The following is a 13,216-nucleotide window of genomic DNA, read 5'->3' as shown; positions in this document are numbered from 1 at the left end:
AAAGGGCACAGCTTTACTAGGGGCCGCGAAATCGAGCCGTCCGCCACCCGGACCGTGGCTACGCGCGGGACGCCATCGCTACCCGGCTGTAGCGCTTCTACACAACCGCGTTTCCAGCGCAAGGGAGGCGCGTTATCGTCTTTGATGAGCACTAGCGAGCCCACGGTGAGCGGGTGAGTCGAGGTCCACCATTTGGGGCGCTGCTGCAGGGTATTGAGATACTCCTGGTGCCAGCGCTTCCAAAAGTCTTGGTGGATCCGCTGTACTAGCTGCCATCTACCCAAGCAATTCGTCGCCAGCGGAGTCAGGTCGAGCGAAGGGACGGCCACGAGGGGCTCCATAGTCAAAAAATGTCTCGGCGAGAGGACTTCGAGATCCAACGGGTCGGTACTCAGCGGGCAGAGGGGTCGAGAGTTCAAGACTCGATTTGCGCGAGTACCGTAGTGAACTCCTCCAGCGACAGGGTTTTATCTCCCACCACGCGTCGAAGGTGGGTCTTGACGGACTTGACTCCTGAATCCCAGAGGCCCCCGAAATGAGGGGATTGTCCCGATTGCGCACATTACAAATCGGACACGACAATATTTCCCGATCGGACACGGTGTCGATTGCACACGGTGCCGATCGGACACGGTGTCGATTGCACACGGTGCCGATCGGACACGGTGTCGATTGCACACGGTGCCGATCGGACACGGTGTCGATTGCACACGGTGCCGATCGGACACGGTGTCGATTGCACACGGTGCCGATTGCACACGGTGCCGATTGCACACGGTGCCGATCGGACACGGCGCCGATTGCACACCGTGCCGATTGCACACGATGTCGATTGCACACAGGGTTTACTTACACAATGGGGGGGTGCAGGGGGGGGCGAAGCCCCCCCCGCCCACGCATGTACTTAATACATTGCCTACCGGGCACGCCGAAGGCGTGTCCATGGGGGGGGTGCGGGGAGGGGCGAAGCCCCCCCGCTCCACGCATCAACCCAACCCACACCACCAGGTGCACAGGGGGGGTGCAGGGGGGGGCGGAGCCCCCCCGCCTACACCCCTAGGGCACCGTGTCCGATCGGCACCGTGTGCAATCGACACCGTGTCCGATCGGCACCGTGTGCAATCGGCACCGTGTGCAATCGGCACCGTGTGCAATCGACACCGTGTCCGATCGACACCGTGTGCAATCGACACCGTGTCCGATCGGCACCGTGTGCAATCGACACCGTGTCCGATCGGCACCGTGTGCAATCGACACCGTGTCCGATCGGCACCGTGTGCAATCGACACCGTGTCCGATCGGCACCGTGTGCAATCGACACCGTGTCCGATCGGCACCGTGTGCAATCGACACCGTGTCCGATCGGCACCGTGTGCAATCGACACCGTGTCCGATCGGGAAATATTGCTGTGTCCGATTTGTAATGTGCGCAATCGGGACTCACTCGAAATGAGGCGCGGAGGGAGGATTGAAGGACCACTTGATCTCTTCTCGCTCCGCTGCGTGGCACATGTGCCTTTTAAGCTCTCGCGATGCTCTCACAAAATTAGTGCCGCAATCACTGTGCAAGAGCGAACAGCGTCCGCGACGGGCCACGAAGCGTCGCAGCGCAGCGAGAAAGGAGTCTGTGGACAACGACAACGCGACTTCTAGATGTATTGCCTTAATTGTGAAACAAACGAACAGGCATACATAAGCCTTGAAGGAGGAGACTCCCCGAGCTCGACGAGGAACTATCGAGAACGGTCCAGCGAAATCTACACCGCTAATAAAAAAACGGTTTGACGGCACCCACTCTCGTGGCCGGGAGGTCCGCCATGGGAGGTTGTAGAGCACGAGGATTCGCTCGGAAACACCAATAGCAACCGGCGAGGATGCGTCGGATCGCGCGGTGCACGCCGATTATCCAAAACTGCTGAGCGAGCAGGTATTGGAGCGCGCGTCTACCCGGGTGGGTAAGTGCGTACGGTGCGCCTGCTCGATGACAAGCTCGGTAAGTCGGTGCCTGTTCGGTAGTAGCGCAGGGTGCTTGGCCTCGACATTCAATCCCGAGTGGATGAGCCTGCCGTCCACCCTGAGGATACCCGTTGGGTCCAGAAAAAGAGCGAGTTTGAGAAGAGGCTTGGGTGGTCTCCTCCCGTTTCTAATTCGGTCAATCTCCTCGCGCAAGGATTCCGATTGAGCGTGTTTTACTATAACTAACAGCGCCGAATGCGCTTCAAATTGATCCACGGCCAGGGTCGCGGGTACCGGCTTGGCCCTGGATCGAGTCGCAAATTTTAAGAGGTACGCAACTATTCTAGAAATCTTATCCAACGACGAAAATCTATTCAACAGTGACGATATGACGTTGGGTACATCGCACGCGACGAGCGCGACGATCCTTTCCTCCTCGCACGAAATAGCCTCGTCAGAAAGAACAGGCTTGGTGCGGGATTCGAAATCTCCCAACCACTCCGGACCTCTCCACCACGTCGCATTAGCCACGAGTTCGCGAGGGAAAAGTCCCCGTGAGCAGTGATCGGCTGGGTTGCACTCGGTGGCAACATGACCCCAAGCCGATACCGGAATCCTCTCCTGGATTCGAGCAACGCGATTACGAACGAAGGTCTTCCATCGGTGCGGGGAAAAAAGAATCCAATACAGAACAACCTTGGCATCGGACCAGGCGTACTCTGCATCGATGTCTAAATGTCCCCGTAGGACCTGACGGACGTAAGCCATTAAGTTGGCGAGAAGCAACGCGGCGCAGAGCTCTAAGCGGGGTAGAGAGATAAGCGCGCAGCGGAGCCACCTTAGATTTGGCACATAGGATCACAATTTTGGTTTCCGAAGGGGTCACAACCCGCAGGTACACCACTGCTCCATATCCCTGTTTGCTCGCGTCGCAAAAGCCGTGTAACTCGCGACGGACGTTATCGCCTGCGGGCAATGTACGAGGAATACGAAGGGGGGCCAGCGCGTCGAATTCCGCTTGATAGCGCTCCCATTGGCGGCGAACATCTAACGGGGGTTCATCGTCCTACTCGAGCTTTAGAGTCCACAAGCGCTGTATCAATCGCTTCGCGGTAAATGTCAGTGGTGCCAAAAATCCCAAGGGATCGAAGATGCGCGCTACCTCCGATAAAATCGTACGTTTAGTGCATTTGCGAGTCAGGGTGTTGAGCGAAAAACCGAAGCTATCTGACTGCGAGTGCCAGGAAGGCCCAGAACTTTGAGCGCTTGATCTTCGGGCGATTCAAACGACAGCATTGTCTGACTGCAGATTTCTGGGTCAAGTCCCTCAAACGCGGCGGGATGGCTGCTCGCCCATTTTCGCAACTCCAAGCTGGCGCTCCGAAATAATTCGAGTAATTGGTCGCGAAGCGCGGTGGCTCGCTCGACGGTGCGGACGCTGGCCACGACGTCGTCCACGTACAGTGACTCAAGCAGTACAGCGTAGACTAATGGATACTTATCCCGGTTATCGTAAGCCAACTTAAAGAGGCAATAAATCGCCAGAAACGAAGAAGCCGTGCTACCGAAGATAACCGTTGTGAGCAAGTAGTCGAGAATGGGATCCGATTCCGAAAAACGCCAGACGATTGATAATCGCGATGTTCCGGGTTTATCCAAATTTGCCGGAACATTTGTTTTACGTCCGCGGTAATAGCCACGGGATTTGCGCGAAAGAGGAGTAGGACCGCGACAATGTCGGGTTGTAATTTCGAGCCACTAAGCAGGGTATCGTTTAGGAAGAGCCCGTTCGGGCATTTCGACGAAGCATCGAAAACGACGCGAAGCTTTGTAGTAGTGCTGTCTAGTTTATGCACCCCATGATGGGGCAAATAATATACGCGACCGTCCGCGGGAAAAGGATCGTTTGCTAGCTCCATGTGGCCGTTATCTAAGTAGTCTTGCATGAAGACATTATAACTATCTCGTAATTCTTGATTCGATTTAAATCGACGCTCGAGTGCGCGCAGTCGATTAACGGCTATCGACCGAGTATCCACGAAAGTCGGGGGGTCCGAGGCGAATGGGTACGAAACAACGAAGCGGCCCGAGTGGTCGCGATACGCGGTTTTGTTGAATATGTCCTTACAACGTTGATCCTCCGCGGAGCAAGAAACTTGTTCGGGCACTTCCTCCAGCTTCCAGAATTGTCCCACCGCGGCGTCGATCGACTCAACCGTGGTGGCAAACGAGTGCAAGGATTGCACTTGTAACGACGGCAAGACCGCGCCCATTAAAACCCAGCGGAATCCTGTGTTAAACGCGTCCGGTTCTCCACCTTTGCCGGCACACCGACTGTCGCGTAGCACGGACACAAAGGATTCCGCCCCCAGTAGGATGTCGATCGAGCCGGGCAAATAATATTCCGGATCTGCTAGTTGCAGCCCCCGTAAGTGACTCCATGGTTTTACGGCAACACGTTCGTTTGGCAGCGGCGAGGTGATGCGAGGAAGCACCGTGGCTTCGACCGGGAGGCGAATATTGCCGCGATTTTGCGCCCGGATTACGAAGGACGTAAGGCCCCGCGTTGTGGCGGCCTTTGACTCGCTGACGCCTAACACTGTCACGCGATGTTTCGTCCGGGCGAAACCGCCCCGCTGCAGGCAACTCTCCGTGACGAAGTTGGCCTGACTCGCGCTATTCAGTAATATTCGAACCGAAAACGGGTTGCCATGCACGTCGATGGCCTCTGCTCTTACGGTCGACAACAAGACCACGCCATTGGCAACGCTGGCCATCGAAATGATCGCTTTGTCTTCTGATTTCGCGGGGGTCGCGGCGTCCTGAGCAGGAGGAACCGGGGGGGCGTTGCTCTGCTCGAAATGCAGGAGCGAGTGGTGCTTGGCATGACATGTCCGGCATGTCCATGCCGACGAACAATTTTTCGACTGATGTCCTGTGCGGAGACATGTCAAACATGCCCCCGCCCACGAACGAAGTTGTACCTCTCCTTGACCGAGAGCTTTAGAAATTCTGTACATTTCGCCAGGGAATGCTGCGCCTTGCACTTGAGACACGCGGTGTTCTGAGCGACTAGCGAGGTCATCGACGCGGTCTTTTTCGATTGGTTCGACTTATTTGACGAGTCGGCTACCGACGCGAGAACGGTGCAGTACCCCGACAGATACGTCGTTAATTGCTCGTACCGCGGCGATTCCACGGTTATGTGAGCTGCCTCGAATTTCTCCTTTAGAGAGGGAGTTAACTTTTCCATCAAATGATTAAAGAGCATGAAGTCCCAGGACTCTACCGGGTAGTCCATCATCTTCAACGCGCGCGTGTTTTCATTAAAGGCGTCTAGCAAGGCGCGAAGAGATTCGGCGGAATCCGAATTCAAGGGCTTGGCGTGCACGAAGGAGCGCCAGTATTGCGTCGCTAACTTTCTTTTATTTTGATATTGCGATAGCAGCGACTCATATGCATAATTTTCCGAGGTCATGGGCAAGTTTTTCACGACGCCGAGAGCTTCCCCCGATAATGATGCCAACAAGTACTGATATTTCTCGATATCGGACACGCCACGATTTTCGCGAATCGCCGTATTGTACAACGCGATAAATGACGGCCATTGGTCAAGATCACCCGTAAATTGTGGGAGGGCGATCTTCGGTAGTCTAATCTCGGAGCGGGGCGCGGGCGGCGCACCCTGTGCGGCCGCATCGGTCCCCCGCGCGGGCCTGAAGCTCTCGTACCGCCCTATCACGGCAAAACGCATTTTGTCAAAGTCGTCCCGTATCTCGTCTTCGACGGCAAATTCTTCATCCGTAGCGTCTTGTATTACTTGGAGGTGAGCCTCCTCGAAATCCTGGACTAATTGGGCTACCGTAGGGAAACAAACGATAAAGTTTGGTCTCATAGCCTCATTGTCTACCGCGAGCATCGAATATTGATGTATTTCTCTCATGCGTCGAACGCACAGTTCGCGTCGTGTTTTGCAGCCCTTATTCATATTGAAGCCGAAGTATGATATTTACCGAGATAGCTAACGACAATATACCACGTCGACGAAGGTCAGGAGATGGCAGCCAGTAATAACACGTACGAAATATGTCTCGCAGCGGAATGCGGAGACCAAAACAACGAAACAATAAGAGCACCGCGCCGCTCGCCAAGGTCGAGGGGGGCGGGCGACTCAAGTTCGAACAAGTGATCGATGGCGATGGAATATACTCGAATATTCGATAGCCTTTCGCAAAATCCGAATTTTACGATGAAGCCTGCAACGATAATGCAGAATTTCGGAGTAATGGCGCGCGCGCAACGAAAACTACGATTATCCGCGGATATCTTCGTCGCGACGCGCCGAATGCGACGAACGGACGAGAGATCCCGCGTGGAAACGTGCACGCGCCGATTACTCCGATTTAACAATGCGTGCCGCAACGATTATGCAGCGATCGGCGAGATAGATCGATATGCTGGCGCGGCGCAAGCGAAACGACGATTGCGGATATCTTCGTCGCGACGTGCCGAATGCGACGAAGGACGAGAGAGATCACGCGGGTGAACGTGCACGCGCCGATCACACGATACGATAGCGAAATTGGCCGAATAATGGCACGCGAGCAAAGTGCACGCGCCGATTAATCGATACAACGAAACAATTATAATGGTAGACGATGTTAAGCGAATCGCGCGAAAGGTCGGTGGAGGTTTCTAACGCGAAAGTATCCGGCTCGAAGGACCAATGCTCGGGGGGGTATTCTCCCCGGATTCGCGATTGGCCTGTACACGGGTGGTTCGAAGGACCAGAGGAACCGTTCCCTCACGAATGCAAGCGAAATGAAATGCGAGTAAAGCAGGATAAATCAAGCGAAGCGACTCACCGTATCGCAGCCCGGCGCCCTCCTGGGACGGTCTCTCGGCCGATCTCGTTTGTCCTCTCGGGTGGCAAATCCTCCTTGATAGCAAGCGGGAGGCGTGCAGGCAGACAAGGTAGCGGGCAAGCAAGCAAGCGAGCAGCAAGCAACACAAGACGGGCAAGCAGGCAAGCGCCGTTCTAACGACTTCGTCGAGCACTCGACGGTGGCTGATACTCAGTGTTATCTTGTCGGCGATTCTTACGGGAGTGCTCCGGCACTCTCTCGGCTCGCGCTCCTGGAAGTACGGCGCGAACGAGTACTATTGTCCCAACAATTGGGCCTGCCACCCGTGGGCGGGCAGCACGAGTCGGGTGAGTCGCGCGAGTATTGACACCTATCGCGGTCCGCCAACGTTTCGCGCGAGTCTCAAACCGACGGTAACTTTACGATTATGAGCTTACTGACTAATATACAACGAATATACGCGAATCAACAATATCAATATATACATGTGCGACTAACTACTATCTTACAATTATGTACACGTGAGCGCCAAACACAGCATATTTAGACCCACTTAAACTACAAAAATAATTTTGGCCGCCTAAATCGGCCAAATACCCCACTGTGCGTCATGCAGTTTCTGGTGGACTGACACTTTGCCACCGGGTGGTTGCCGAGACAATTAAAGCACAGCTTGTTGGTCTCGACCACTGACAGTCGTTCACTGGCCGACTTGGCCTTGAATTCGGGACACCCCATGAGTGAATGCTTCCATGTGCAGAGTGGACACTGTGACGGCTCTGGGCGGTTCGCGATGTACGTTTTCGCGAAACGAGATCGCTCACTTGAATTTGTGACAGTGTTCTTCGGATTCGCGGCGTTCAGGGTGAGAATGCGTTTCGTGATGAAGTTCATCAGAGTGTCGTGACTCGGCGGTTCGAAGCAGTCTCCCGAGGAGAATTCCTACTCTAGACGCGTTCGCGAGTCGAACAGTTCAACGACGAGGTGGTTGAACAGATCCATGCCGTGCGAGTCGATGGGTCTTCCTATGCTCTCCTGAGCATTGACTGCGGATATGACAGTGTTATGGACGCGGCTGAGCTCATCGGCGGTAGCGGCTTTCATCTTCGCCACGGCGGTAAACGTGGCGAAGTTGGAGCGTATCAGCTTTCTCTTGTTTTCGTAGTGTTTGCAGAGTATCGCCCATGCGCGATGGTAATTTTCGTCCGTAATTGTTAATGACCGTATCAATCTTTCAGCTGACCCTTGGAGGCACGACCGAAGATAATGCAGCCGTTCGACTTGCGAGATGGACAAATTATCACCGATAACTAACCGAAAGAGATCACGGAAGGACGGCCAGTCTTCATAGGTACCCGAAAATTGCGGCAATGTGATACGGGGCAGCGAGGTTCTTGACGCGCATTCGCCCCCCTTCTCTGACGCCGTAAAGGACGTGGAAGCTGACGCGGTCTTGAAGTGATTCGCCTGTTCGGATAGGGCGCTACGCTGAAGCACGTAAGCATTCTCGGCGTTGTCGAGTAATTCAGATTTAGCGTACTCACTTTCAGCGTAGCGGTCCTTGTAGCAGGCTCGAATCATATCATGCTGACTTTTGAACTTTGCCCATAGGTCGTCGAGAAGGCGAATGCGTGTCTCGATGGCAGAGAGGGTGATGTTCGCCTGACCCAGCTTTTTCAGGTTGTCGACAGCTCTGGAGATGCGTCCGAAGATTTCTAGTTGGCTGTTCAGCATGGCGCTCTAGTCAAGACTCATTTTGTCTTCGTTTTTCAGGCACTCCCGATCGCGGTTGCCGGCGATGATCCGGCTCAAAGGACCAGAATGTTCGACAGCACGCGGTAGCGCGGTGAAGCGCGAGGTAACGAAACAACCACAAAAAAACAGCGAGTATTAAATTAGACGGAAATAAAGAAAAGTATATTTAGAAAACGTATTTACAATTATTTACAGAAACTGAAGTGCCGTGAGCGCGCACAGAGGCGAAAAGCGGCTAAGTTCGTAGCACGGGCTGATTAAAATCAGCAGCGGATCGCGAGGTTTCTTTAAGCGGTTTGCGCGAGCGGTGTGTCTAAGCGGTGATGCAAGTAAACTGAGCGGGTGACCCTCGAGAAGGGAGCCACCTCGACACTGGGGCGAACCATTATTACCTTCGAGCCAAGGCTCTCTTCGGGCTAATCACCAATAATGTTATCGCATTTGAAAAACATAGAGGTTGTTAAAGGACTTAGGTGCGTGATTGGTAGCCACAGGCCGCTCGCGGAAACGTACGCGCCTGGCATGCGCGGAGCTCGGATATCGGGAGGGTGATTGGCCATCGGCGGCCCACGTCATCGCACCTGTCACCTTGTTGTTCGGCGATCCGAAGAGATCGGTGCTTGTTTTCGCTTGCAATGTTTATAGCATAGATTTTTCCTTGGTGTAAGCGCGGTTGCTTGACTTTGTTTTTGACGAGCGAAAGTCAGCGAACTTTCCAGAATGCGAGTAATAGAAAATCCCATGCTATAACTTACGAATCATGCGATTTATTTCAGGCGAGAATTTATTGTATTGACCGCGTGCAGGCATGCAACCGAGCGCGATTATCGGCGTTACATATCATAATCTCAAACACTGAGGAATTTAAAAGGTTGTTAAAGACCAAAATGTCAACTTGTCTTTTTACAGTTTGAACAAACTTAAGAAATTCATTAAAGTACAGAAAATATTCTCTCAATTCAATCTAATAAAATATCGTATATAAAATATCTTGCAAAAACTGTGACGCTTCATACGTGGGTCACGCGATGAGACAGCTTAAAACTAGAATTTCAGAACATCGCAATCACATTCATAGAAATACAACTACTTAATCTGTTATCACCGAATATATATTGAATTTTGATCACGATTTTGATTGGGAGAATGTCGAAATCTTAGATAACGAAAGATATTTATCCAGGAGATTAGTTTCTGAAATAACCCATATCAAGCTGCAAAAGAATGGTATTAATTCTCAAAAATGACACATATTTCTTGCATCACGCATATGTCACGGTTTTGAGTAAATTGTAATCCATGCTCATGAACGTTTGTCGTTGGCAAATTGTAATTTCACTATTGGTACATTAAATATTGTGACGTTGTCAAATCGTGCATTGCTATTACATCAAATAACTATTATTTTATTTTATTGGCTTTACTTACTATTTATATTCCTCGTCGGTGTTTTGACTTACGACATGCTTCTCCTTTGCAATATCTTCATATCATTGCTGTGTGACGTGTCGATGAGATCGTTAAGTCTTTTCGCAGATTATTTATTTTGTACACGGCTCTGTAGTCCACGTTTTTTCAGACCGATTGGTGAGTTCCCTGAGGTTTCTTTTTAATATCTCAACATTTATTTAATAAATTTACAGATATGGATCAATTGGTCTATGTTTCTGAGAGTTTGAATCAGTAAACTCACCATATGGTACGGAGAACGTTTAACAAACTTTTGTAACTACCGCTGAAAATGGCTCAAAGTTGAGCCGAAACGTACGGATTAATGTATTAAGACGACTAATAAGTCAGTTTACTGATATTACGCACGACGATCTGCGTTTGACCTTGATAGCCTTGACTTTTCCTACTCTATTAAATATTAGAAAATTTGGCTTTTGGCCAGGTTTCTAGGATTTGGGACCACTGTGCGGCGTTCGGTCGGTGGGCCCGCGAGTTTCGAAGAGTGGTAATTCTTGTTCTAGGAACTCCCGTAACTGTTTTTCCTCGGACGAGGTACGCGGTGCAATTTCTTCGGTAACGGCAGTCCCGGGGGTTGTCTGCGGGGTGATCGGGCCGGAGAGTGCCGCTACCGCGAGTCCGAGTTTCGCCCAGAAGTCTACTCCGAGAAGTAGTGCACTTGCTAGGTTGGGTATGATTGCACAGTTATGCCAAATAGCTCGTTGCGTGATCTAAGTCGGTATACGGACGCGGCCAGGGAGGGTGATGTGGTGGCCATTGGCCAGTTGCATCTCCTCTTCGTCTGGTACGATCGCGAACCCCTGCTAATCGCGCGGTATTCTCGTTGATAAACGAAATTTCGAACCCGGCGTCTAATTAGCGCGGAGAGTGGCTTCTCTTTTATCTGGATGTCTAGGTGCGGCCGGGAGAAAAATGTTACGGCAAGGACCGAGAGGCGGCCAAAGTTTCTGCGGTCTCGGCATCGTTTCCCGGCGGCGGGTGGTAGTCTTTAGTGAGGATTCCATCTTTGCCGCACTGAGAGGAAAATTTCTGGGTGGGGCGACGGCAATCGAAACACATATGTCCCCGCTGCTTGCACCTCCAGCAGCATTTGCGTCGGTTGGCGGCGATGATCGGTGCCTCGGCGGTGTTAGTTTTCGTGGAGGCGCATTTTTTCTTATTCTGCTGCAGTCTTTCGTACTCGCTAGCCCGCTGCTGAAAGTCGCGGGGGCTACTGACGTCGCCTCGCCAGATGCGATTTTGGTAATCAGAATGCAGGTTTTCATACAGTTGTTCGACCTGTTCCTGGGTGGAGTATCTGCTCGCTCGTCGCATTAGCACAAATATGTGCATCGCGTACTGTCGTGCCGTACCTCTGATTCGAGGGATCGGCACTGAGTTCTTTTGGATCCGCCGGGAGGAAGGAGGAATAATGTTGCCAGATTCTTGTTCAATAATATTTTAATAAAAACCTTTGGTCACTTGATACAATAGCTTCGTTAATTTCGCTGCCCTGACTTGCGGGCGTTCACAGTAGGATAAGTTACGTTGGTCGCGCGCGATTAGCCTTACGTTCTAGACTGCCCGCCGCTTCTCGGAAGGGCGGGCTTTTTATCTCTTCGCGTATTACTTCCGCGATGCTGACTTAGCTGTCAGCGCTTTTGCTTCCGGGTGGGCTTCCTGGAAGCCGCTTGCGACACCCGGAATGCCACCTCAGGTGAGTTTGGCAATATGCGGGATGCGCGCTGACAGCTATGTGTCGCAATTCGGGCACGGCGACTTCCGCCTCACAACAGTACTTCACGTAGACGGTTTTTTGTCCTTTTGCGTGTGGTTACGAATTTTGTTAACAAGTTGTAGTCGGTACCGGCAGGGCAGAAAGGTTTCTTTTGTTGAATATGTATTTCTGTGCACACCGTACATTGGCATTCTTTCTGTATTATAACGACATCTAACGTCTACCGGTGCCCGCGATATACTTCCCCTTTTTTTGGGCACGTTCGCGCATCGTGTACATGTATTATCGAGACCTGTCCGTCTCTCGACCCTCACTCTTTCGAACGATCGCGGACACGATACTTGTGTTGTGTACTCACGTTCCGTGCGCGCCGGATAGACTCACTTACTTCAATAAATTCGTGTTGTATTATTAATATCTCGCGATCTCGATAATTTCCTATACCGAACCTTTCGATCCTACAGACGGGAATCTCAACAGGTTATGGGCCCAGGCACGGTGTCTGGTTTCAGTGTCGGAAAATTGTGCAAGTGAGTTTCATAGGTACCATCGAGAAAGTGAACGGGCGACTCGTTAACGACAACGTGGTCGCGCCATTTTCGTTCGAACAAACAGGACTCCTCCGTGCGCTATAGTGACGGAAAGAACAGAAATCGTGGACAAATTTATAGCGGGATATAAGCAATGGCCAACGTCGACGTTAAGCAGATTACGAAATTTGACGGTACAAATTTCCAGCTCTGGAAATTCCAGATTACTACTGCGTTGGTGGCAAAGGAGCTCAAAGGCTACGTAGATGGAACGATAGTTCCACCGAAACCCATGGACGCCACATTTGCCGCCTGGACGACGAACAATGCTGCCGCTATGTGCTTAATCTCCACAACAGTCGAGTATTCGCAACTCGAATACTTAATTACGTGTGACACTGCTAAAGGGATGTGGGATAAACTCACAAGTATCCACGAACAGACTTCAGCGTCGAATTTATTACATTTGAATCAGAAATTTCATGCTTACAGCATGAGCTCGTGTGACAGTGTAGCTCAACACATAGCGAAGGTTGAGAACATGACACGTCAACTTAGAGACCTTGGAGAACGGATCTCGAACACGGCATTGATGGCCAAGATACTCGGTAGTCTTCCTTCGAAGTTTAACGCGTTGGTGACCGCATGGGACAGTGTGCCCTTGGAATATCAAACAGTTGATAATTTACGTGAACGGTTAATCAAGGAAGAGAACAGACTAACGAATGACGATGACAAAGCTGCTGCTTTGAGTGCAGCAGATCGAAACACATCAAGCACGAAGAAAACGGGGAAAGGAAATTCGTGTAAAAAATCGAACAAGACAGTCAAATGCTATTATTGTGGTATAACCGGGCATTTGATCAGATCGTGTCGGAAACGGAAGAGTGATAACGGTGACAAAGATGGCGAAGCCAACGTGA

General features: G+C 51.6%; 2 protein-coding genes across 2 annotated transcripts; both read right to left on the bottom strand.

Moving 5' to 3' along the window:
* Window positions 1-415: 415 nt before the first annotated feature.
* LOC139823956 (uncharacterized) lies at window positions 416-4,733 on the bottom strand. Its single transcript, XM_071796422.1, has 3 exons — window positions 3,622-4,733; window positions 1,968-2,260; window positions 416-513 (listed from the first exon to the last, which is right to left on the bottom strand). The coding sequence occupies exons 1-3, from the start codon at window positions 4,731-4,733 to the stop codon at window positions 416-418; spliced, it is 1,503 nt and encodes a 500-aa protein (XP_071652523.1).
* A 173-nt stretch (window positions 4,734-4,906) lies between these two features.
* Window positions 4,907-5,851, bottom strand: LOC139823955 (uncharacterized). The gene has a single exon (XM_071796420.1). It carries the CDS (start codon window positions 5,849-5,851, stop codon window positions 4,907-4,909), a length of 945 nt encoding a protein of 314 aa, XP_071652521.1.
* Between the last annotated feature and the right edge of the window lie 7,365 nt (window positions 5,852-13,216).

The sequence above is a fragment of the Temnothorax longispinosus genome, unplaced genomic scaffold (genome assembly GCF_030848805.1).
Source record: "Temnothorax longispinosus isolate EJ_2023e unplaced genomic scaffold, Tlon_JGU_v1 HiC_scaffold_23, whole genome shotgun sequence".
Classification (NCBI taxonomy): Eukaryota; Metazoa; Arthropoda; class Insecta; order Hymenoptera; family Formicidae; genus Temnothorax; species Temnothorax longispinosus.
This window is presented reverse-complemented; position numbering and strand designations above follow the sequence as displayed.